The sequence below is a fragment of the Onychomys torridus genome, chromosome 12 (genome assembly GCF_903995425.1).
Source record: "Onychomys torridus chromosome 12, mOncTor1.1, whole genome shotgun sequence".
Classification (NCBI taxonomy): domain Eukaryota; kingdom Metazoa; phylum Chordata; class Mammalia; order Rodentia; family Cricetidae; genus Onychomys; species Onychomys torridus.
Genome location: NC_050454.1, coordinates 48,355,070 through 48,381,133, shown reverse-complemented (window position 1 = coordinate 48,381,133; position 26,064 = coordinate 48,355,070). Strand labels below are relative to the sequence as shown.

The 26,064-nt window shown below is 33.6% G+C and overlaps 1 protein-coding gene across 1 annotated transcript in view; it reads right to left on the bottom strand.

The window, feature by feature from the left end:
- Positions 1 to 26,064, bottom strand: part of Gbe1 (1,4-alpha-glucan branching enzyme 1) — a 241,631-nt gene that overhangs the window by 120,805 nt on the left and 94,762 nt on the right. The window contains exons 4-7 of the mRNA XM_036203624.1: positions 13,065 to 13,190; positions 12,079 to 12,214; positions 9,691 to 9,781; positions 6,300 to 6,509 (exon numbers count right to left, since the gene is read on the bottom strand). Coding sequence (XP_036059517.1) covers positions 6,300 to 6,509; positions 9,691 to 9,781; positions 12,079 to 12,214; positions 13,065 to 13,190 — 563 coding nt within the window. The remainder of the gene's footprint in view (positions 1 to 6,299; positions 6,510 to 9,690; positions 9,782 to 12,078; positions 12,215 to 13,064; positions 13,191 to 26,064) is intronic.

Here is a 26,064-nt window from a genome sequence, read left to right as displayed (position 1 = left end):
TGACCAGTAAATGGTAAAGACTTTGTCTAAGTTAATTAAAAATGCTAAATTCTCTGGTTTATCCCAAGAAATTAAAAGCAAATATTGTACGATTTTGTGGCAAAATTGAAATATACTAGAAAGTCCAATTCTAAAACACAAGGAATGTGACAGATGCTACATAATGTCAAGTAAACATTGCAGAAATTAATAGACTGATCAGAAAAAGCCTAAGTGTGTGTGTGTGTGTGTGTGTGTGTGTGTGTGTGTGTGTGTGTGTGTGTGCTTCTTTGATGTATAAAAAGGGTTGGTGTGTGCTGTATAAGTTAGCTACTCGGCACGTACTTCCACATACCATTAGTTATATTAACCATGTCAGAAACAAATGACTGTCTTTTACCGTCACAAAGAGTAAAAAGTCTCTGGTGGCCACAACAGGGACAGATCCTTTGGAGGTGGGATGAGAAGACGGGGACTAAACTAAAGCAAGATTCCTGTTGCCCGAATGTGGACTTCTCCAGTTACCTCCACCTTATGACCAACCCACTTCCGGACCTGGGCAGACCTGAACAAGTGCATTTTGGCTGAACTTGTACAGTGCATATCAAGAGGTGATCAGGATCCTGCTTTGTGCTGTTCAGTCATGGTTTTTATTGTTTAGCTTCCTCTGGTCATGCAGCCCCCATTCATTCACAACCTATAGGTTCCTACTTTCCATGTCTTCACAGTAAACTGATTCAGTTATCTGAACCCACATATCCTTCATTCCCTAACGTTTTCTTAAATTAAATCCTTTCTACTTTCATGCAAAAAAAAAGGTATAAATATATAGGGAACATTATTTTTAAATATAAGTAAAGTAGTCATCACCTATTAGAAATATCATCTTAACACAGAATTTTAATGCTAGTAATTGGCATAGTAAATGGTTTACTAAACATTATACAGACCTAAGTAAGAAGAGAGGGTTGATGGTGATTATTATTAGCATGAAAATTCTCAAAAAAAAAAATAAATAAATAAAAGCCACATTCAACAATTAGCCAGTTTCTCCAAAATTAGCTTGTTGTTGTTATTGTTGGGGATTTATATTTCTATTTGCCCTGTTAGTCAAGAGATTCTTCCAGCTAATCACAAGATGAATCATTTTTATCAATACTCAATGACATGTTCATTTTTGGACAATTTGAAAAGTTTGACAAAAACTCCCCTAAAGAGTTGTGTGTGTTCCCATAATGAAAACATTATATTATGAAATATGTAAATATAAGAAAGCACAAAATATGACTATGTGTCTTTGTTGTCTTACACATTTTTTACTGATATAAGAACTGTCCTTAAAAACAACTGTTTGGAATTGATTTCAAAATTTCAATTTTGAAGAGCAACAGTGTGATTTATTCTTTTTTCCTGGTTTTTATTTGTGACATTATAATATAATTACATTATTTACCACTTCACTTTCTGCCCTCCCAAACTTTTCATATCTTTCTCCTTGCTCTCAAACTCATGAAGAGTTTCCCAATAAAATATATCTAGCAATATATCCTAATATAAAAGCCTCTCTAATTTTACCATAAAATACCAAAATGTTACTTGAGTATATACGTTTACTCTACCATTCTCAGACCCAACCAAGTAAACACACAGAGACTTATATTGCTTATAAAGTGTATGGCCATGGCAGGCTTCTTGTTATCTACTTCTTCTATCTTAAATTAGCTCATTTCTATTAGTCTATACTTTGCTACATGGCTCATGGCTTACAGGTACCTTACTTCTCACTTGTCATGGTGGTGGAGGCTGGTAGTGTCTCCCTGCCTCAGCTTTCCACTTCCCAGAATTCTCTTCTCTGCTTGTCCCGCCTATACTTCCTGCCTGGCTACTGGCCAATCAGTGTTTTATTTATTAACCAATCAGACCAACACATTTGACATACAGAATATCCCACAGCACTCTACAAGTTGCAATTAAAATAAAAATATTGTATAAGGTCACATCCAGGTTATACATGTATATTAAATATTAACTTTGTGTTTAAAATTATACTTCCATCCATAAAAGCTCGAGCTATTTTCAGACATTTTAAATGTTTTAAATTAACATAAAAAAACATTAATGCCCTAAAGGATATTTATATTGCCCAGAAAAGAATTTTACTTAATGATAAAACACCAAATATGAGTACACCAGGAATTTAAATATAATTTCAGGCATTTTCATCAATTTTTATATGCTTAGTTTTTAAACATATTGCTAATTATGGTGATGTCATATGCTCATTAAGTAATATATCAATGTATAATAACCCTTTAAGATTTATCACTGAGAACTAATTTAATAATGATATTACAGTACATGTACAGATATGCTACAATTGTGTCTATAATAATTTCATCCATATTTATGTGGACTTACGTTAGGAAGACTTATGCAAGATTGCTTTGACATTCAAAGGTAATCAATGTAATTTAACATTTTAATAAGTGAAAAGAAAAATGTGTTAGATTATTATTGACCAACTATGAAAATTGAAATCTACTTTGAACACAGGCCCTCATGAGTATTCTTCCACACCAATGTTAAAAAGGGTGTACTTGCTTAATAAGACACAATTATTACAGTCTATATTATAATAAGAGGTATATCTTATTGCATATCATTATGAACATAAAAGAAGAAAATTGACTTTCCTTTGCATCTTCTCAAGGACGCCCAATAACTCAAGATGAGGTTGGGATATCTGTAGTAGTTGCTACACTATGAACCCATTTTGATAGAATGTAGTTATGCTAATTTCACATCAAAATGGAAATTTAATGGGGAAAGGATCATTAACTTCACTGTGAAACTCACTTTGAGAGTCAGAATTCCTCTAAAAGGAATGTTTAACAAGAAGGGCAGTCATTGGACAATGTGATAAAGGTACTTAAGGCACAGCAGTTATTTAACTTCAATAAATCTTACACTGTTTTATCGAGTGGATTTTTATAATTCCAGAGCAATGTTCAAAAAGAGGGCAAAAATTGAAGTCTCTAAGTTATAGACATTACTTTTAATTTTGGGAACTCTTGGAATTTATGGGTGACAGATTTATCAAACAGCTCTCTGTACCAACTGAAAAAAGGACACCCCATTCCCTGCTATGAACTGTCAATTGCAATTTAGCAAGTTAGAAGGCAGATCCACTGAGTAGACAGAAAATTAAAACATGGGCAGCTCCTGATTGGAAATTTATTCATGGCAGGTAATAGTACAGTCAGTATCTCTGGCATTACTCAGAGAGAGATTTAATCCTGATAAGTTAGATGATGGCACTTGAATCAGAGATTATAAATGGTGACAGGTTGTGACATATAGAGAAGATGAAAATGAGCAACATCACTCCACAGAAGTGATTCAGTATAGATGAATTTCTTGAGCAGTCATATAATTATTTTAAAAATCATTTTAAAGTTTATAGAGAACAAGACTACACTTTAATTGACCATGCACCACTTATATAGCTATTTGTCAATAGATTATAACATTAATCAAGTGATCAAAGGAAAAGAGTAGAAAATAAATTATAATTAAAATATGTAATGGAAATTGTCATTTCTGATTTCATTTGAATAAGGCACAAACTCAAAATTTTAGACAGACTAGTTATCATATGAAGAGAGCAAATGTGAAGTATTGAGTTTTTACACAGCTATATGCATGAGAGTGATATGCACTTATAGCTTTTTAAAAAGCAAGTTATTCATATTTATAAAGAATACTTTTTATTTTGGATCTGTATGCCTTTTTGCATTTTCTAATAGAGGAGTGCATTATTACATTGCCTTTTTTAGATATAATTCTCTATACTACAGAAACATGGTAGATATAAACAATTTTCCACATGGGCAGGTACCTTAATTACCTCTTTTGAATTTGTGATGTAGTCTATTAATTGTGATCAAATCTTGTTATATGTGGAGATTTTATAAAATAGGTTTAAAATCCCCTAGTGCTTTTCCCACTGAAGGAGGGGCCCTCCACCCTCATCCCTTGAATTTGACAGACCAATCATTCACAGAAGAAGTGATCCAATATTAACTACCACAGGAAAACTAGATTATACACTGTGCTAGACAGTTTGCCTTTCAAAATTTTTAGGGAGAAGCATAAGTAGTACATGGGGTCATCTTCAAAGGAAAAAACTGAGGCCAATGGCTCAATGTCATGGTTGATGCATAACACCAACTGTCAGTAATGGGAGAAAATCATCCTGACAATAAATGGTCTACATCTAATGAGGCTGTTACAGCTGATACAAGAAAAGTGTGCTCAAATTAGGAGCAGAGTAAAAACTTTATCTTAAGTCACTAAATTTGAGGCTGGTTCATCAAACTACAAAAAAAGGAAGCAGCAGAGTAGACATTTACCCGTGAATGCTAAATTTATAAAAGCTTTAGAGCTTTGGTAAACTATACAAGATACAATTAATAATGGATGGCAGCAACTGCAGCAGTTTTCTCTCTGAGGGTAAAATTATCCATCTTAGTATGGTAGTAAAGGACTTTAAACCCAGCACTTGAAAAGCAGAAGCAGGCAGATCTGTGTGAATTGGAGGCCAGCCTGGTCTGGTATACAGAGCAAATTCCAGGACAGCTAACAGCAAGAACTGTTATACAGAGAAAGTTTGTCTCTAAAAACAAAACAAACAAACAAACAAACAAGCAAACATATAAAAATCCATCTTGGAGGGAAAATTCTTAAGATATAGAATATGGGAATGCAAAGTGGAACAAAAGGATATTTTTGTGCAGGGGGTTTGCAAGCAGGTAAAACTACAGGATATTCTAAGAGGAAGTAAAATACTCCATCCTACAGGGATGGAAGTAAGCAACTCAAAACAGCTATAGGAAGTCCCTGAAACTGACAAGATCCACAAGGTCCCTCCCTTCCCAAGAATATATACAATTAGAATCACTCTCCAATGAGCTGAACTGCTTGGAAGAGGCTCAGAACAAGTAGCCTGAAAGAACAGGAACCAGCCAAACCACCAAGAAGAAACAAAGACCAACAGGGCTGCCAGGAAAAGATACTCTCCAATACTGTGCATATTTTAGCTGATTAATTTTAAATAGCACAATTTGACAAAAGCAGAAAATTCACAATGTTTTCAATTGCTATCGTTACTTACCATAAGTGGAAATATAATAAATACATGATGTCATTCATTTTGAAAGTAGTGAAGATTCTAGTACCTAATTATGGGTTGAGTGTCTCTAGTATAAGTATCTGATATCCCACTATCTGAAATCTTTTGAATCTTAATGCTACAAATTGAAAATTCTACACCCAGATTCATGTGGTGGGTCAAGAACAAAATTCATGCATATTAAAATATGTATAAGGTATAAGAATTTTTAATCATCTAAAACAACTTTCTATATAGATGGCAAGCTAGAAAAAAAATTAACTATTTAAACACTAAAACTTAGTTTGTTTATCCCTGAAACAAGGTAAGTAAAAGGAATGTCACTTGTGGTTATTAAGCTAGCTGTAAAGAAAACCATTGAACTACTGTTGATATATGAAGACATAGAGCATTAGTTTAAAGTGGCAAACTTAAAACAATGTGTATTTTTAGCAAAAGATTTTCTGTGATTGATCCAATGAGATGAAACTACCTTTTAAATTTTAATAATAAATTGCTGTGGGATATCCTGTATACTGTGAATATATGTTGCTGTGATTGATAGAAAACTAAAACGCTTATTGGCCAGTAGAAAGGCAGGAAGTATAGAATAGGCAGGACAAGCAGAGAAGAGAATGCTGGGAAGTGGAAGGCTGAGTCAGGAGATGCTAGACTGCCGTCCAGGCAGCAACATGTAAAGGCAACAGGTAAGGCCACGGAAAACATGGCAACATATAGATTAACAGAAATGGGCTGAGTTTAAGTGTAAGAGATAGACAATAGTAGGCCTGAGCTAATGGCTGAGCAGTTTAATTAATATGAGCTTGTGAGATTACCTTATAAGCGGTGTGGGATCCATGGGGTTGGGTAGAACTAGTAAAAATTCCAGCTACAATAAATCACTCACATTAAAACTTTCAAGTGTCAATATCACCAAAATATTTTAAATTGCAGATTTATAAAGTTGAAATTTAATATAATATGCCAAAAATAGATGTACTATGCAATAGTTAAAATTCCTCATATAAGGTTTAGACATCAAATCAAAAGCATCAACTAATAGTAAGAGAACACACACATACTAATTTGTTGAAAATACTTGAAATTAATTTTAAGCAACAACAGAAAGTTTCATGTTATATGCGCTTACCTGGAATAGATAAATAATCTACTATCCCAAAGTTCATGGGTCCCTCTGGGTCCAGAATGAAAATAACAAGAATCGGTCCCATCAAACATGTTCAAGCCATCCTCTGAATTTTTTGAAGCATGGCTATGTACCACATCTAAAAGGACTGTGATGCCCATTGAATGTGCTGTGTCAACAAGTTCTTTCAGCTCTTCAGGAGTCCCATAACGACTGAAGGGAAAGGACACAGAAAAGCATTACATCCAATTGAAAGCAAACAGCAACGGTACATCAATGCCTATGCCCAGCACGGTATTAACTATTCTAAATACAAAAATGCAGTATGATGACCCTTATATACACTAGATATGCTATTTGATATAAAGTAAATTAAAAGCATTAAAGAAAAGTATTCAATATTCAATAGAGCTGTTAAATGGAACTGATATGCTAAATACAATTTGCATTTGAAAGACACAAAATATTAAATCTGTTTTTATCCTTGGGGAGTTTGACTTCTATGACCAAGCTGAGCCAGTCATGATCACTGATGCTTTCCAGATGTTATCCCTCTGACTGTATACAACTGAACTAGGGAAAGGGTCTAGAGTACATCGTTCATCAAAGGACTCAAAGCTGTCCACTCTGCACTTGTTCCTAAAACAGAATGTCTCCAGAATTAGAGGGCCAAGAGAATGTAACATGTTTGACCAACAGGACACACAGACAGAAGAGCTGGGTATCTTATATGCAGTCTCTTCATCTACCTGCAGTAGAAAACAAACATCCATCCCAGAAAGCTTTCTGTCACCCCAGGGAAATCTTCACATTGCTATTTTCCAGCCATGAACTTTGCCCTCTAGATACATAAGTGCCCTTGATATAGCTATGATCTCTCTTCCTCAGCAGATGACATGCTTATTCATAGCAGAGGCTGAGTACATGTGCCTTTCCATGACACAGAGCAGTGCTTAGCAAATAGCATTCTCCTAATGAGCACTTTCCTGTGAAGTTAGAAGCTGTGACTTTACAAGGTAAAACAAGTCATGTTATGCTCTTGATAACCACTGTGACCCTAATACCATAAAGACAGGAGTTACTAGATGGCAATTTCTCATAACAGTAGGCTCTCTGCAGCATGCTACCCCTTCCTTTCCTTATCAAGGTAACATTGGGATGGTTTTACTCACTGAGTAACATGCTCAATAAATGAGTAGAGCTCAGTTTCATTCAGCCAGCTATTTCATTCTTTCTTTGTTAATCAAATTTATATTAAGGTAGCTGCCATGAGCCATGAAATTTTCCATATTCTAGAGAGTACATTTTGAACAATATTAATACCACTGTTCTGGAATTCACACTAAAATGAGGGGACAGAAAATGAACAAGATATGAAGAATGACATAGCAAATAATTTTTCAAAGGCAAAATGGAAACACACACACACACACACACACACACACACACACACACACACACACACACAATTTCAAGACCAGTCATCAGTGGGTGGTTCTTATAGATGATGCTGACCAAGAAAGTACTGAGGAAAAAGACATAAGGATATCTACAAGCAGAGTATTCAGAGAAATGAGTAGTGGGAGCCAAGTAGACAAGCTGTTAAAAACTTACAAAGACTAAACCAGATGTTGAATGGAATCATCAAAGGAAAGAGCAAGAGTGCCTGATAAATTCTATCACATGACTAGTGGACAACTGGTGGTTTTTTGAAAGACACACTGGAGGGGAATGTAAGCAGGAGATTTATACAATTCAACATTCATCTTTAAATGCTTTACTTAGGCTATGGTGCAGAAAACAGATATTTGAGTCAAGATGGTTCCAAGGACCAGTATAGAACTGTGGAAAGGAGCCAAGTGAACGATTGGCAACTTGGACCCGAGTAGGAGCAGCAGGGCTGGTGAGCAGTGGGGCAGGTGAGCAGCAGGGCAGGTGAGCAGCGGGACAGGTGAGCAGCCCGATTTATGTGAAGTGGCAGATGGCTAAGCTTTATAATAAGGAGAGAACAAAATGGGGTAGGAGTGGAATAGAAGAGGAAAATGCCAAGATTCTGGCTTAAGGAATTAGAAAATGAAAATGTCATTTAGTGAATTAGAAAATATGATGGAGGAGGGTGGAGGGCATGGTGAGGAATTTCATGTGCAGCATATTGAAGATACATATTTGACACATAGAGAACATAGCTTATAAGGATTAGAAACATCAAGTTTCCACAGAAAGAACACCAAAGCCGAAGGGACTGAAACAAAACAAAACAAAACAAAACTAAAAAGGTTTCCTCTTTTTTTAGAAAATGAAAGAGCAGAAGGAAGGAGTGAAAGAAAATATACAAAAAAAAAAAAAGTGAGGTGAGAGAGGCCACAGCAGGATATTGTGTTCTAGAATTAAAGGGAAAAATAAAGATCTTACAAGGAGGCAGAGGAACATGGCTGTGGTAAATGATTCTGACAATTCAACTTAACCACGAAATGCCACTGTACTCCAGGGATGAAGGTCACCAATGGCTTTAACAAGCACTTCTTAGTAGAGAGACAAGAGAGCTTCTTGGATGAGGGTAGAAAAGAACAAATTTAAAGCACTAGACACTGTGTGTGTGTGTGTGTGTGTGTGTGTGTGTGTGTGTGTGTGTGTGTACACGCAAAAGAACTACAGGGAGATGTAAGAAAATTGATTAGTATCTTCTTCTAGACTACTATATGCTTAAGTCCACTTCTAACCTTCCTCAGCTATGTTATTGAAACAATTTCAGTTCAGTTCAATTCAAATATCATATCATATTGAATCTATAGTCAATTTTGGAGTATTCTAGAGGCAATTTGTTGTTAGTTCTTACTGACAGTAGAAACCACTATATGCATGTCAATTAATGTCTATTTCCCATACTGTAAACTACATGAGGAGAATTAATTTTGAGTTTGTTCAATTTGTGGTAATCAAAGCACACAGGGCCATTTAGTGTAGTCTTTTTCCCAAAGAGCCATAGTCTAGTTGACTTAAGTCTGAGATGAGAAGTCCATTTGTACAGTAGTAGTACAGATGCTCCCACATGCTCCAACCTGATACCAATCTCTTCCTATAAAAAGGTGTGAGTTCTTTCAGTACCGGCTTGCACAGGACACAGTTTCTGACTAAGATGTACCTCCAAAGGTACATCAGTTACAGTGAGTAAATAGACATTGATCAGCGTATGTCATTCCATGAAACATGACATTAAATCTGGGTCAAGCAGGGCTTGATCCCTCTGAAGAAAGTCAATGACCTCAGTAAAAAACACTCAGCTTCTATTAACCATAACCATAAGTGAGGTTACAAAACAAAACTAAATTAAATGTTACAATTCAACTTGATTACACTGTTTGAAATACACATGAAGATGAAATATTCATTTTACCTTGAAGCTGCAAAAAAGCTAGTGATTTGGTACCCAAAACTCGCATAGTAAGCATGTTCCATGATCGCCATCAACTGAATGCAGTTGTATCCTAGACACACAAAACCCAAATCAAGTCAAAAGTACATTTAAAAAAAGAACGAAAAATTGCATATTCTCAAGAGATAACTTTTACAAAGAATCTGGAAGCTCTAATCATCATGCAAAGCTCTACTATTTTGACCAATTTCCTTGTCTGACCTTCTAACACAATTGGACATGTCTCCTAGAGTTACATTCTGTCTACTTAGTTGAAATGTCTTCATTTTAATACACGACAAATGATATGCAAATATATACATAATTTCGCTTTAGAATATTAAACATGGAAATCTGCATATGCTAAACTTCAGTTTTACTTGTAATATCCATACTGCAGATTATGAGGCTAAATAAAAGTAACTGATTGCATGATATATGCTTTTCACTTTGCCTCTTTTCATTATGATTCAGACATTTTGCCATATGGCCTAAGACATATTATCAAATTCATTTTTTCTACAAAGTAGGTCTTATGAAGCCTGGAGTAAGTCCCTATGGAAATACTCTAATTTGTTAAATGTGTTTCATGTGCACACACAGACACAGGATAAGTCTAAAGCTTTTCTTTCTTCATCTGAAAATGTTTTTGTTTTTGTTTTTTTTCCCTTAGTGGTAAGTGAAGTCACCCAAAAAGTAGGGATTCTCCTTTAAATATTCATAATAACAGTACAATTAGCCATAGTAAATAATCAGAGAAAAGACAGAACCTCTTGACCTTATAAAAAAAATGCATGAAAAATCAGTTTTTGTTTTCTTCCAAAAAACAAATTTATCCTTTTTCAAATATGATCTGGTTGTTTGGAAAGTTACATTTCTGCAACAATCATACTAAATATTTTTATTATGTTCCTAATGTCTAATTCATATAAGCTTCACAATTCTCTTAAAGAGTTCATAAAATCAGATTCATGAACAAGTCATTTAAATATATAACTGAACTTGTTGAGAAAACCAAAATCCATATTAATTTCATTCTCTTCAGTTGCTGTGTTTTAGCTCCTCATGACTGTATTTTAGCATATCATAAATTCTGTAGCAGTTACAAATACAAATTCAGAAGTAGGAATATATATATATTTAAAGCATTTGTCCCAGATCTCATCATTGGAACATTGTTGTAAAAGGAAAATGATTTAATTCTATCAGACCTAACAGAAACACAGGTATAGAATCTTGCTCAGATCATGGGCATCAATTACCATATATCTTAGAGTGAAACTCAGAGTCTTAATTACATCTCTATTATATAATAGATATTGTTCTTATAGAGCTCCATCTCACATGTCCATTGTTTATTTGAATGGCACTAATCATGTCTCCCTTAGTGTGCTCTCTATCTACAGTGCTAGGCAACTCAAACAACGTTGCAAAGAAGCATTGCGTGCTGCTGAGGCCCATATTAAAAGCCAGGTAAAAATAATTTATTATTCTATAATAATGAAAATTCTTCTTCAATGAGTAAATGTAACATAATACCTATCCACCAATGCTAACAATACATTTAATTAATCTTAGCTTCTGGAATAGCGTTCAGTTCACAATCACAGATAATTAGGATCTATACATAAGTGAAAACTTTACCCTGACTTGGATTTAAATCATTCCTCTAGCTAAAAACTAAACTCCCTGGCAGAAGTGATATAATTAAATGTACTTTGTCTTCCTGTCTGGTTGTTGCAGCAGGCACCAACTATGTTAGAGAATTATTTTTTAAAATGTATTACCTATGAAAAAGAAAAAGAATAGATATAACATCTATTGAAGCGGGTAGTCAGCCAAATACTATTTATTCTCAGGCTTCTCTGAAGACAGTCATGTCTGATACGTGAACACCTCAATGTGTTTCAAATGTGGTCCAGAAATGTTTGTGAAAAAAGTCATCCAGATATTGACAATATATAATAACTGACCCAAAATGAGTTCCAGACACCTTACAAATATTAGATTTTTTCCATAAAATAATAAAATGGACTGGCTATTATCTATGGCCACGTCAAATGATAAAGGTTATCTTCTGCAGAAAAGTAATTACACTTGCATATTTATCTACAATTTGGAAGCCATCAGTTCACATTACATTAAATTGAAATTAGAATAATATCTTGAATGCATATGCTCTATCTGATTCCATTTCTCTTTTCTATGTTATCACTATTACAGGGCAATTGGAGAAGCCTAAAATAAAATGCACTTCTATTTCATATTTAATCTCTTAACACAAAAAAGAGACACTTGTAATTAGCTTTTCTAATAAGAGAACAGTCCCATTAAAATTTTATCTGAATAAAAATCACAATTATTACTTACCAAGGTCTTTGATTCTTGGTAGTACATTGCTTGTGAAATGTTTGTAAGAAGCTATTTTTCCTTCATGAGAAGAAATTCCCACATGAGATTCATAAATTCTTAGACTTCTTGGTTTCTTAGGTCTGGAATGCTTGAACTACAGAATACAGAGTTACAAATGGAACTAAACCAAACATTCAGTTGTGACACTAACTTAGCAAGTATGTGAAATAAAATAGTGGATAAATTCAGCGAAACGTTTGTGATTATTCTCCCACACCATAGGCAATGGCTGCATACACTATGCTTCTTAATCATCTATAGGATTGTGTTAATAAGCACACCTAAAAAAGGAAGTCAGGCAATAGCTCATGTGGCATGACTGATGGAGAGATCTTTTCTTTTTTTTGAGCCTATGCTTTAGAAAAAAATATGGAGTCCTGATTGGCATATATAATTTAATTATTTAATACAAATCATTCATTAGCAAGATCAAGTAATACAAATGACTGAAAAACTTAGTTCTAAATTTCATATAACACATGTGAAACATAATCCTAAAATATTCCCCAAATACATTAGATCATTTACCATCCCAATGCCCTTTTCATAACTATACTAATCCATCATCATACACATGGTAGTAAGAAATACTAAATTGTTTAAATCTTTGTAAGTTTGAAATTGTAACTCAAAATATTAATATTCCTTCTTGATAAGTATATAGAAGTTTACTGTTTGGTTTTGTTGTTGTTGTTGTTGTTGTTTTGTTTTGTTTTTACTAACTTCAAAACCAGACAGAATGAAAAAAAAAAAACTTCTATGTTTCAATGGATAGATATGACAGACTCTGGTATAAGATGTATAACATAGAAATACTAACATGCAAAATAATAAGAAAACAGTGAAGAAAGTCTTGGAGCATTATTATAAAAGCTATAAAATATACAAATTAATTTCCTAAGAAACGCTGAAATAAGCAATTATTTAAAATCTCCTGTTCTTACTTTATATGGGTCTTCTGGATCCCAGTGTATCCAATCATAATTCACATTGTCACTTTCACGAACCACATACTTGGCCCACGGTGAAATGCGATACAAGATCTCACCACTTTTACTAGTAATGACTACCTAAAAAGAAAATGAGATGGTACTGATTTTAAATGTATCCACAATTCGAATGAAGCACATAATAGTTAATGAACACTGCTCTATGCAGGAAAGCAAATGAGTTAAAAATTTAGGTGAGTTCCCAGATGTATATCCACAAGAATATATTTAAAATCTGTGTTCATCTGCTATTACTATATGATTCATAGTTATGTATGTATTGCTTATATATTATATGATCCTCTTTCAATTTCCATGAATGCAAACCAGACATTAACATAGTTAGCTAAACATACTGTAGATGCTAAAAAGACAAGATTATTTGGAAGTTGTTATCAATAAGTCAATCATTCACAGGACATTCCTCTTCTTCTGGATTGGGAAAAGCAAATTAAACAGTCATCACTTCCTTTACTCCTTTGAGGAAATATGTCATAACATTTTCATATGCTGAATCAGTAGAACAGTTTAACACTTGATATGTATACACATACAGCCACACAATTAAAAAATAAGTTATAAAATGGAAATGAATATTATTATCAGTGTCAATGAATACTGTTCTTATATACAGTGTTTCTCAACCGTCCTAATGCTGCAACACCTTAATACTCATGTTATGGTGACCTCAAACCATAAAAGTATTTAGTTGCCACTTCATAATTATAATTTTTCTAATTTTATGAATGATAATATAAATATCTGACATGCAGGATATCTGATTTATGTGAGCCCTATGAAAGGGTAATTCGACCCCCAACAGGATCACAACTCATAGGTTGAAAACCATTGTTTTTATAAATTTAGCTTTCCTTTTTGTTTGTGAACAGAACAAAATATCATACTGGAATATTTTTTTGCTGACTTGCCTGTACACTCAAATATTATTAGAAGCCAATGAGTTATAAGTGATAGAAGAAACAGACACACTATCAGCATCCATGTCCGTTTACCTTGTGTTCAGTTAGAGAAAGAATGCAATGCTCTAGCTGCTGATGCTAATACCATTTCTTTAGGTCATGCTGAGAGTCACCTTTGAAAACTACAAAGCAGACAGTACTATTAAATGCTCTATAAAAATCGATGTTTACAAACTCACCACCCCACTCCAATGATGCAAAACCATTGAGTAAGTGACAGTCAGCTGGGCCTACAGTTTTATCCTTGTATGTCTTGGAAATGATGAAGTAGTAAAAATATGGTAATCAACTACTTTAGTGTTGTGAGTAGTACATAATTTGTCTTCAAACTGGGAATCCCAACTTTCTGCCAGAATTCATGAAGTAGTAAGAAGAAACTCCCAAACTTGTCATTAGGGTACAATCAACAGATACACCACACAAAAAGTATCTGTTCATTCACTGAATGCATAATTTTTCCCAAATTTTCTATTTTTTCTTTTGCTAATATGTATAACCAGGGTCACATATTATTGTAAGGAACTTCAACTTTCTGTTTCATTTCCTTTCATAGAAAGTTCCAAATGATATGAAGAGTGCAGCTTTCCACCAAGTCTGAAAACTATATGGTTTTCCCATAATAACTTCCTAATGACTTCCCTGATGTGTTTTCTTTACTAACACAGCTTGTTCGGTGAGAACGCTTTACTTTCAGGGCCTCTTCACAATGTCTTCATTCTCAGAAGCCAATTAGGAGGAGTGTGAAAAATCCAACCAAGAGACAGCATAATAGTGAAAACATCTCTTTGTATATAATTTTATTTACAACTTTTTGGGGTACTGGGATGTCCTGAATAGTTCCTATGCTCCAGTAATTTCACATTCCAGTTAGCAAGTTTCAGATATTAGTATCCCTGAATGCTATACGAAGTTTATCTTTTAACATTTACTAATGGATGGGTAGAAAATTCTACTTGATACTTCCATATGGAAGATCTTATTCACAGCTACTAGGTATAAAATTTCTGAATATATAATTTACTAGAGCAGCAGAATTTATTAGAGTAGCAGAAGTTCAAAAAATAATAATCTCAAGGTTTAGGCAATTTTAATTATAGAAACAGTCACAGAGTATCCATAAAAATGATGTCTTTGATTAATAATCATTTAATGTTTTTATTAACCAAAACTAAATACTTGAATAATGTTTAAATATTAAAATCATACTATACTGTCCCTACTCATGAAACATTCTTTCAGGTTATGAAAAGAATGTATTCGACTTCACTACAGTAAATGTGAAGAACACGGGGAAATTCTATTCTCCATTTGTAGATTCCATGACAACTTCAGCACTGCTACAGCTTCTAAATTTGAAAACATGGAAGTGACAGATATGTGACCTGGGTAATCACACAATTCCATGAGTCCACACTACTTATTGTGAATATTTTTTATAAATTAAGCATATTGACACCCATTTATTCAACAAAACAGAAAAAACGTATCAGTACAATAATAGGTATTATAACCCTATGAAGTTTGTATGGCAAATGATTTGTGAAATTATAATTTTATAACACTGTATAAACATGAATTATTTCAGCATAGTATTCTTTAATAAATCTAATTATTTATGTAACTTAAGTGATAGTTAAAATCAAAAGAACTTATCATAATGAATGAAGGAGTAATAAAAGAAACCTCTAAATGTACAAAAGTCAAATCAACTTAAATGAACTGTATAAAGTCAAATTTACTTAGAGAATATCAACTGGAACTCAAATATACAATATAAAAAGGTTAGTAAGTGGCCAATATCTTTAAAAGAAAAAGAATAGAAAAGAATCAGTGATCCTTCATGCAAGGAATATCTTTTGAAATCTTTCTTGCAAAATAATGTCTTTCCATGCACTGGAAAATTACTGAAATAAGGATTCTCTTCAGGTGGCCAGCAATTCTGTATAAAAACAGAAACAGGCTCAGCTGGTTATAACAAACCAGGCATTAGCATATTCCAAAAGATGTTACTAAATAGAACTGCAGTTTCATGACTGAACACTGACAAGCAGAAAAAAATGCAGATATTAAATAATATTCAAATTGCCCAAATTAAACCACCAAAGTCTCATGTTAGAAAAAAGTCATTTAACAAAATAATTTTGAGAGTAAACATGATATTGATTAAAGAAACTATTTAAGGGATTCAAGTCACAAATGATACAAAATCATTTGTAATTTATGATCTAAAGCTACCTCTTCACTGCCTCCTGTACTCCAACTTTTGTGATATACAAATGACTAAAATAGCAAACACCAAGGAAAACGATGATCTCACAGATTTTCACATAAACATACGGACATGTATATCATATGTCTACACATCAGATAAGAGACATTACAAGGGATAGGCTGTACTTTGCAAGCTGTTAATCATATAGTAGCTGAGTTATGTTAACTGTAGAAATCCCAGAAAGAACACAGTAGTGTCTGGGGTTGTCCTATAAACTACCTAGTAGTATAAAAATATTTTTATCTCACATTAAGTACAGTCAAACCTGTGTACGATGCTTGTTGTGAGCATTTCTCATGCATAAGTCTGCATATTCAAATGCCCAATCTACCCTGAGACAAGTTCAAAGGCCCATGTCGCAATGCAGTTACCAAAAACAAAGATTATTAGGAATGACCTACATGGTGGAATGAGATCTGATTTCTCAAAATAAATTCTTGTCAGAAATATGAAAAAAGAGGTTTTTGGCTTGTTGTTGCTGCTGTTGTTTTGATTTTTTGACACAGGGTGTCTCTATGTAGCCCTGGATGGCTTGGAACATGCCATGTAAAACAGGCTAGCCTCAACTCACAGAGATGTGCCTACTTCTCTCTCCTCTGCAGTGCTGGTGTTACAGTGTGCAGCAGCAAGCCAGCACATACACACACAAGTATTTACTGAGGAACATACATCATTTTCTCTTTTATTTTGGTCTTTGAGATAAAGTCTCACTGTGTAACCCATGCTGAATTTACAATTCTGCCTAGGTCTCCAGGCTATTGACATTCCAAGTTTGTGCCACCACATCCCTCAGTCCATCACATTCTGAATTTCCTAATTAAAAAAGTGAAAATCAAAATTATTTGCTAACATTTGAATGTATTTCATTGTGAACATTAACTCTGCATTGCTGTTAAGAAGGGCGTGATGTATAAAGATAGCCACAAAATGACTAAGGTACTTGTGATGGATAAATGTTCTTCTCCACTTGACCAAATCTGAAATCAGTGAGTTTTCATTATTGAAAAAGGTGAGCTTCAAAAAGATTCATCCATGTTCAGAGAATGCTGGAAATCTATTATGTAAAGAAAGTTGCAATCTGGTATGATGGCAATATAAAATTTAAGACATACATTCAGAAGACAGAGAAGATGAGGTATGATTTGAAGTGTTTTGGTAATGTTTTATTAAGTATCATTATAAAAGTCTATTTGGTGATAAACTGAGTCACTTGAATTATGGATATGATTCCTAAGCAATCACTCTAAGTGCTATTTCATTGAAATAAAATTCAAAGTGTAGAGGGGAAAAATTGAAATGATTCAACCTCCAAGAGGGAAAAAAAATGTAGAGAAATCACAAAGATCATCTACTGAGTAAGAACTCAAAGCTTCATAAGTTATGAAAATATTCAATTATTTATTGAATATACACAGACTGGAATCTTCAAGCATACCTAATGACTACTAAAGAAAGTAGCTATCATTATTCTGAATTCTGAGCACTCATACAATCCTTTACAAATTAAAGTCTCAAAATATTGATTTGGATACTATCACTATTTCTTTTATCTTTTGTAGAAAATCTATAATTTTGTCAGGTACGAGTGGCATTTGGGGAATGAGAACTATGGGTAGGTTTGCATAAACAAGGATAGAGAAATGAGTACAGACATGGAATGATAAAGGAAAGAAATATTTTAAAGAGTGAGAAACAATAACTACATGGTTTAAGACGGAACTTGAAAACACCTGATGACCGCTTGTCAATTGATTTGTGTCTATATTTTCTTGTGGTTATAAAACATAGTCAGGAACTGAAGTGACCCTTTAACAACGGACTCAGGCAGTGGTGGCTGTAACAATGAGGATAAGACGAGGCAGTGATCAATACAACGATTGTCATAATACCGTTATTTACTTGAAACCTTTCTCATAGAGATATGCTCAAATTACTAAACGTAAATTCCCCCGGGTCACTGTTCTGCAAAATAATCTTTCCATCACTTTTTATTTGACTCGTTGGGGTACACTGATTTGCAGGGAGTAAATTTAATGCTGTTAGTATATTAAAATGGGTTCAAGTGAATGGCAAGATTAGTAAGTGGGAAAAAGAAGAGAAAGAAAGAAACACCTTTAAATATGAAGAGATTCAACAATAATTTTGACATTTAGCATTTATCTGTGGTATTCAATAAAGCTTCAGCATAACGTAAAGGTTTAAAGCATGAAAAGGTGGGCAGTTTGTATTATGCCATAAGCAAATGTTACATCCTATACACAAATCTTTATGATTAGTTGAGAACATATTTGCTTGGTAAAAGTGAATTTTTTTATTAAACATAAACAAAAATAATAACCACCTAACAAAATGTAATTTTCCCCTTTTTCTGATATAGTGTTAAAAGATCATCCATTGCATAAAAGCTATCTTGGAAAAATAGAGGTTGGAGAGAGAGAGATGATTCAGTGGTTAAGAATTCTAGCAACTCTTCCAGAAGCCCATACATAGATCAGTTCTCAGTACCCATCGAGTTATCTAGCTCCAAGGGATCCTAAGCCCTCTTCTGCTCTTCATGGGCATCAGCAGACATGTATACAAACCCCCACACAGAAACACACACACATTCATATGATTTAAAGATAAGTCATTAAAAAAGAAAAAAAATAGATGCCTATATAACTTAGAGCAAAACTAAAGCATGAGATACTTATATATTTTTTTCTTTTTTCTTTTTTGTGTGTGTGGGGGTGGGTGTGTTTGTTTGTTTTTTGAGACAGGGTTTTTCTGTGTAGTTTTGGTGCCTGTGCTGGATCTCATTTGGTAGACCAAAGTGGCCTTGAACTCACAGAGATCTGCCTGCCTCTGCTTCCCGAATGCTGGGATTAAAGGTGTGCATCACCACCACCCAGCGAGACACTTGTATATTTTTTTATTTATATTTATATTTTATTTATTTATTTATTTGTTTATTTGTTTATTTGTTTAATTATGTGTTTAGTTATTGGAGCTGAGGATGGAACCCAGGGCCTTGCGCTTGCTAGGCAAGTGCTCTACCACTGAGCTAAATCCCCAACCCCCAATTATATTTTTTTTTAAACTGCATAATTCTAGAGACCAATAGAAAAAAAGCATTCAGTTCTTTGTTCTTAGAATCATATTTAATATATTATGAACACAGTGATGGATTAAAGAATAAAAGATTTTTAAAAATTAAGATATTTTGAGCACATAAATACAAAAACAAATAGGTTTAGTCATAAATTGAAAGTATTTCTAGAAACTGCAGTTAGGAGACAGAGATTTATAGAGAATCTATCAGTCTAGACACATGTGAATCACTTATATAATAACTTAAAAGAAGAGAATCCTTTTTATTTTTGTATACACTCTTATACTTCTAATTTTAGCCATAACAGAAGTCAGTCTCCCCAAGAATGATTTAGATGCATGGACCCATAGTAAGTGTGAAGATTTTGGGCCTCGATATAGTAAGGAAATTCTAGCCGTTTATACGTGTCTCCTGAAGGACTTTTCTGTCCTAGATAAGTAGTCATAAATCACATAAGAAACACCTCAAATTATCATTGTTTGGGCCCCCATTCTAATCCTCACCACTGACCTCCCTGTTGCCTTTCATCAGGGTTCTGGTTATGTAGACTTCAGTTACCTTGGGAAAGCCAAATATGAAATAAGAAAAAGAAAATGTAGTTATTGGCATTAGTATTCTAAAAAATGAGATGATCAGTTTTTATATTTAAAAAGGATAAATGGTAATAAAGAAAAAAAACTAACACCAGAGTATTACAGAATATATTTCCTACTACCATGAAAATAAATTCATTTTTCCAAATAATATACTATATTTTTCTGTGAAATTTTGAGTGTTGCTTTGTATTTTATGTTTGTTTCATATATTTTAAGGATAATTTCATGTTTTTCTATTTTCATGCATATACTAACTTTACCAATTGAAGTATATCAAATAATAAAAACATATATTTCCCCACAAGCCTAAATTAATCTCATGTAGATCACTAAAGCTCTTTGTGCAATGCAGAAATACTTGATGATTGTAATAAATATAATTTATTTAACAAAGTATTTCCCAGCATGAGGTGATGAGCTCACAAGAGTCCACAGGAACTGTTGAGTTCTGATGCTACACTGAACTCTAGGCTACCTGACTTTAGAATATGTCTTAATCTTTATTCTGTATGCTATAGTCAGATTCTTCTTTGGGCTGCCAAGTTAATTCCACATAATGACACAGAGACTTACTATTAATTATGAAAGCCAGGCCTTAGCTTAGGCTTGTGCCATTAGCTCTTCTATCTTAAATTAAGCCATTTATATTGATCTATGCTTTGCCTCATGGTTTCTAACCTTTGTTTCATCTTGTACCTCCTGTTTCCTCTCTGGCTGGCAACTCCACCCCTTCTGCTTCCCAGAGTACACACTCTCTCTCTGCCTGGAAGTCCTGCCTATACCTCCTAACTAGCTACTACTGGCCATTTCCTTTTTATTACACCAAGCACAGCAATACATTTTAACACAGTGCACAAATATCCTACAACAACTTGCCACAGAAGCCATTCTGCAAAACATTTGTAATTTTCAAATGAATCATCACTACTAATGAAATTGAATTATTTCCTTTTCAGTGTTTTATCTTTCAATTAATTGACAATTTTTCTTTCAAAATTTTAGGAAATAATGTCTCTTTACTAAGCAAATATCCAGCACCCTTAAGAAAAAATATTGTAGTTGAGAGAATACAAAGCCGGGAATACTATTTTTTCCACATCATGGAATATAGGCCTAGTAATAGAACCTAAGGAAAATCCAGAAGAAGGGTATAAGTAAATGAAATATTAACTTGATATAATACCATATTCTTCTCAGGCACAGAATGGGAAACACAAGAAAGTAACTATCCTGTAAAAATGAAGTAGTTCACAGTACCTATAGTTTCTCTACACACTTTCCTAAATGTGATTACATGCACATTCAGAATCAGGCGTGTTGCTAAAAATAAGCATGAAAATATGTTTGATATGAAGAAAACTCCTTCAAAACGTATCTTCAAAGTTCAAGATGTATGTTCTCTAAAAACAGAATTTCAATGATTATTGAGTGAAAAGAAGGACAGATCCTGAAAAGAAACACAAATACTCATCAGGAAGGACTGAGAATGGAGACTACCTACCTCAGCAGAGGACTGGACTGTAGAACAAATCCAGCTTAAACACAGAAAACTCATGGTTAAACCAAGTCTAAGAGCAGCTGCAGTGCGCAGGCTCACAGGAAGAAGTTCTGAAAGCAATACAGGATATAGAGCCAAAGGAAAGGAAAGGAAGGGAATAATGTCGTTTACACAATGAGATGCTCAAGAACAGCAAACTCAAGGGTGCTGTGAAGAGGGAGACAGGAGATGGGAGAGAGATCCAAAGTGTTTAAGTATGGGCAAACCTATGCAGGCCTGAAATAGTCAAAAGTCTTTTCTGTTTAGAAAATAAATTCTTTGGAAACTAGCCATGTTGTTCTTGTAAATATTGGTTTAAGCATGAGTTACTATCTCAGAAACAAATAGAAAGTACTGCTGTTGGGCTGAGAAATGAGTTTAATAAGATTACAGATGTTCTTACAGAATTTAGAGCTCAGTTTACAACTGCTTTTAGTATCAAATATTTACCTAAACTGTGCACAGTAAAATGATCTATTTTCCCCATTATAAAGTTCTGAGATTTACTGGTGACTGTAGTCTTATTTTCTATGTATCAAAGGTTTGCTTGAAGGACTGAGGTGTGCATTCACAAGAATGGAGAATTGTATTAAAAAAAAAAATAGTCTGTAATCACCAATGCAAAACATTACAAATCATTGTTTCATTATTGTTATCTCTTCAAACAAGTGCCCATGACTGCTTATAAATGGGGTGTCAGTCAATGACACAGAATTAATTGGCCCTCACAAACTAACCATCATTAGCATGATGATACAGTAAATGTGCTGTGATACAAATATGAAAATGTCAGTGACATATATTGTCATTGACAAAGGCAAGGAAAGATTTAGCTAAATATAGTCTTCACTTTGTATTACTGCATAACATTCTAATGTATATACTAAGAAGGTATTTCAAAATTCAGAAGCAATTCACAAACATGTTTCAACATAGTCATACATACTTCCACTATTCTTATATTACATTCAGTTTCTGTAAGGCGACATAGTATTTTCAACCTCATTAGAATGTTTACTTTTGAGTAAATTCTGCAAGTAATTTATGAAGATGAAGGAAATAAATGAGAATCACCAAAGTGAAGTTCGATACAAATACAATAACTAGTTACTGACTCTTGTAAATATTTTCTTTTTACAATGTATTTATAGCAGCCTTCTTTGGATGATTTTAATAGCTTTTTCTTCTTTAAATCTGAATCATTTTGCCTTTATCCTTTGTAGCTAAACCTCATTCAGTAAGAAACTCAACCCTGTTGAACAATTTAGAGGTTAAGAATACATCAGTCCAGGTACACAAAGAAATAAGAAGGTTAAACAGAGGAGAAAAAGAACTGCTTCTTGTAATCCAGAGTAGTTCACCATGTAGCCTTACTTTTGAAATAACTTAAGAAAGGATAGATCATTGTGAAATACTCAGCTATTTAATAACACAGACTTGCACAAAACACACTAATATGAAAATAAACATTTAAATTTTTATAATATTCACATCACTATACAGTGCTTACCAAATTAAATGTAAAATCCTGGTATTGTAAGCCTCACCCTGTTAACGTAGGCATGGGTTCATTAGGTGTATAGTTGATTTAAGGAAGTAATTTACCCTTTAAGGGAGGCATGATACACTAAGTGGGATGGACAGTAGTATAATGATATTTTTATGATAATAAATGGCATATAAATACAGAGAGAAGAACGAATGCTTGGAAGTGGAGTAGGATGAACACCCACAAATGTTTCAAAAGTTGATGGGTAGTAGAAGGCCAGGCGTCTGATGATTATTTTCATGTCTTTCCTTGTTACTAAGGTTAGTTTAGTTTTTTTATAGTCATTATAAACTTTAATGATTATAAAGTAATAACAACTACATGTCTTAAAATAAAAATGACAAAAATGAAAGTACTTGAAATAACAAAAAGTTCCCTTGGTTCAAACACCATCAAATGGGTAGAGTTCACCATGTCTGAAGAAATTCACATGTGCATTTCTGAGCTCCGGCTATATGTGTACATTAGTACCATTAGCTCTCAAAGCAATGAGGCAGATCAAAGAGGGAAAAAGAGGATTTTCCTTCCTCATGCTCAGACAAAAAAAAAAGGAACTGAAATGTGAAGACTATTTACTCTTGATCTAAATGATATGCTTTGACTTTCCAAAAGAGGGAGCCGGAACTCCACTGACACCACAGTGACAATGTGGCACTTGAATAATAAACTCAACACATAGCTGTGTGAGTGACTAAAAGTCATTGTAAGGAAAACTCAAATCTTGTGCTCATTTGAGCCTTTTAAGTTTAATTGCATGAAGAGTGTAGTAAAATCAATGAAAGATATCATAATCCACAATAATGAAAGACAAGCTGCTTTGACCTTAATGTAAACAATCAGTTGTAAAACAAGAATAGGATGCAAGTCTTGTGCTTACTTTTTTAAATTGTAGTATTTGCATTTTTAGATAAGGGACAATTCCAAGACCTCAGATGTTATAGATGATTAAAAAAATTTTTTTGGTTCCGATTATTACTTGAAAATTCAGAATTCTTACTGTTCAGAAGAAATATAGAAAAAAAATAATCAACATCTGGCAACAATTATGAAAATACTGCAAATTAAATATTGTATGTAGGTTTCCTTGCTCAAAATGATGTCCACGGCACTTAATAAACTAACTCATCCTTCAAATGCATTTCTGAAAATTAGAATACAATAAATCTTTCAAGCTAGTTTAAAGAATCCAATGTATTGAAAGACTTAAAGTAAATGTTTATAACTAAGAGAATAATCATTAAGCATAAAATAAAGATATTAGCATTCAATACCAGATTCAGCCTGATAAAAACAATACCATCACTCTGATAAACTGATTCTAAGAAGGGTGTAAAACATGTAGATAAAATATGGACAGACAGCTCTCTCTCTCTCTCTCTCTCTCTCTCTCTCTCTCTCTCACTCACACACACACACACACACACACACACAAACACACACAAATATAAAGTGCAAGTACACAAAATCAGCTTAAAACAGGGCATCTGTGCATGCAAGATGCTACTGAACAATTATTTCATCAACTTGCCATGCGAAATCAGTTAAAAATAGATGGTTTAATTTTTTAATCAGAATGTGGCAATCACCAGGTTTCTACACATTTAAAATGGGATGTAAGGGGCTGGAAATAGAAAGAGATCTTGTTGCTCTTACAGGATGGACCCAGGTTTGATTCCCAGCACCAATATGGTATCTTATAACCATCAGGAGATTCGATTCAATGCCTTCTTCTATCCTCCAAGGTCACCAAGTACACATGTGATATACAGACATACATGTAGGCAAAACACTCACACATAAAATAAAAAGAATAACACTAATTTTAGGAAGTTTAATTTCTAAAACAGGGATTAAGCTGAGTGATTCCTATAGTTTCTCAGGATCTACATGCAGTAAGCACATGACATAGAATAGTGTTTAAATGTTTAAGATATTTATCCTATTAGATAAAATTTGCAATACTTCTAATATCCAGATTTTTAGTTAAAATTTAGTAATTATATATGCCTCATAGGACCACTATCAAGAGTTGAAAGTAAACAAGCTATTAAGCAAATAAAATGCTTAAAATACCCAATATATAGAATACTCAAAATAGATGTTTTCTGTCTCTCTACATACCCACAATTGTCCTAGAATTCACTGTTTAAAGAAGGCTAGTCTCAAACTCACAGAGATCAACCTGCCTCAGTATATAGAGTGCTGGGATTAAAGGCATATACCATAACACCCAGTTTCTTAAAATATATGTAGAGAGAATATTTATATATAAATATGTTATATTTATATATTATATTTATATAATTTATTTATATATACTATATATGTAAGAGAAAAAGAAATGGGAAGGAACACAGAATAACAGGAGAATAATTTTAAAATATATGTAAGTCATATAAAAATTCTGAGCCCTTGTATAATATCTTTTGTTGTAGGATGTGAACCCCAAGATTGTATTATTTGATGGAAAAATCTGCTTCTAGCTGTGGTGTGGCTCAGCCCTACCACACGCCTTTCATCTAAGTGCTTTCTGCTTAAATACTTGTAAACAGGATTAAATATAGTCAACCATAGTTTAAAAGGCAGAGCATGCAACCAGTTGAAAGGAAAAACACAGATAGAGAGATGGAGAGGAAGTAAAGGAGGGTAACATTGAATTTGTGGAGTCTTGTTTGAAATAGTGTAGGACAAAATGCTCTTTCTGGGACATCAGCTAAGAAGCAAGGTCAGCCAGGTGCTTTCTCTGCCTCTCTGAGTTAGCAGGTTTTCATCCCAGTATCTGGCTCCCAAGTCCTTATTGATAAATATCAAATGATGAAGATTTAGATAAAAACAACAATTTTTAAATAATATTAGAAATATTTCAATAACAAAAAATATTAAGATATTATGAAGTTGAAAATGGATTTGGCAAGACAAAATAGAAATTG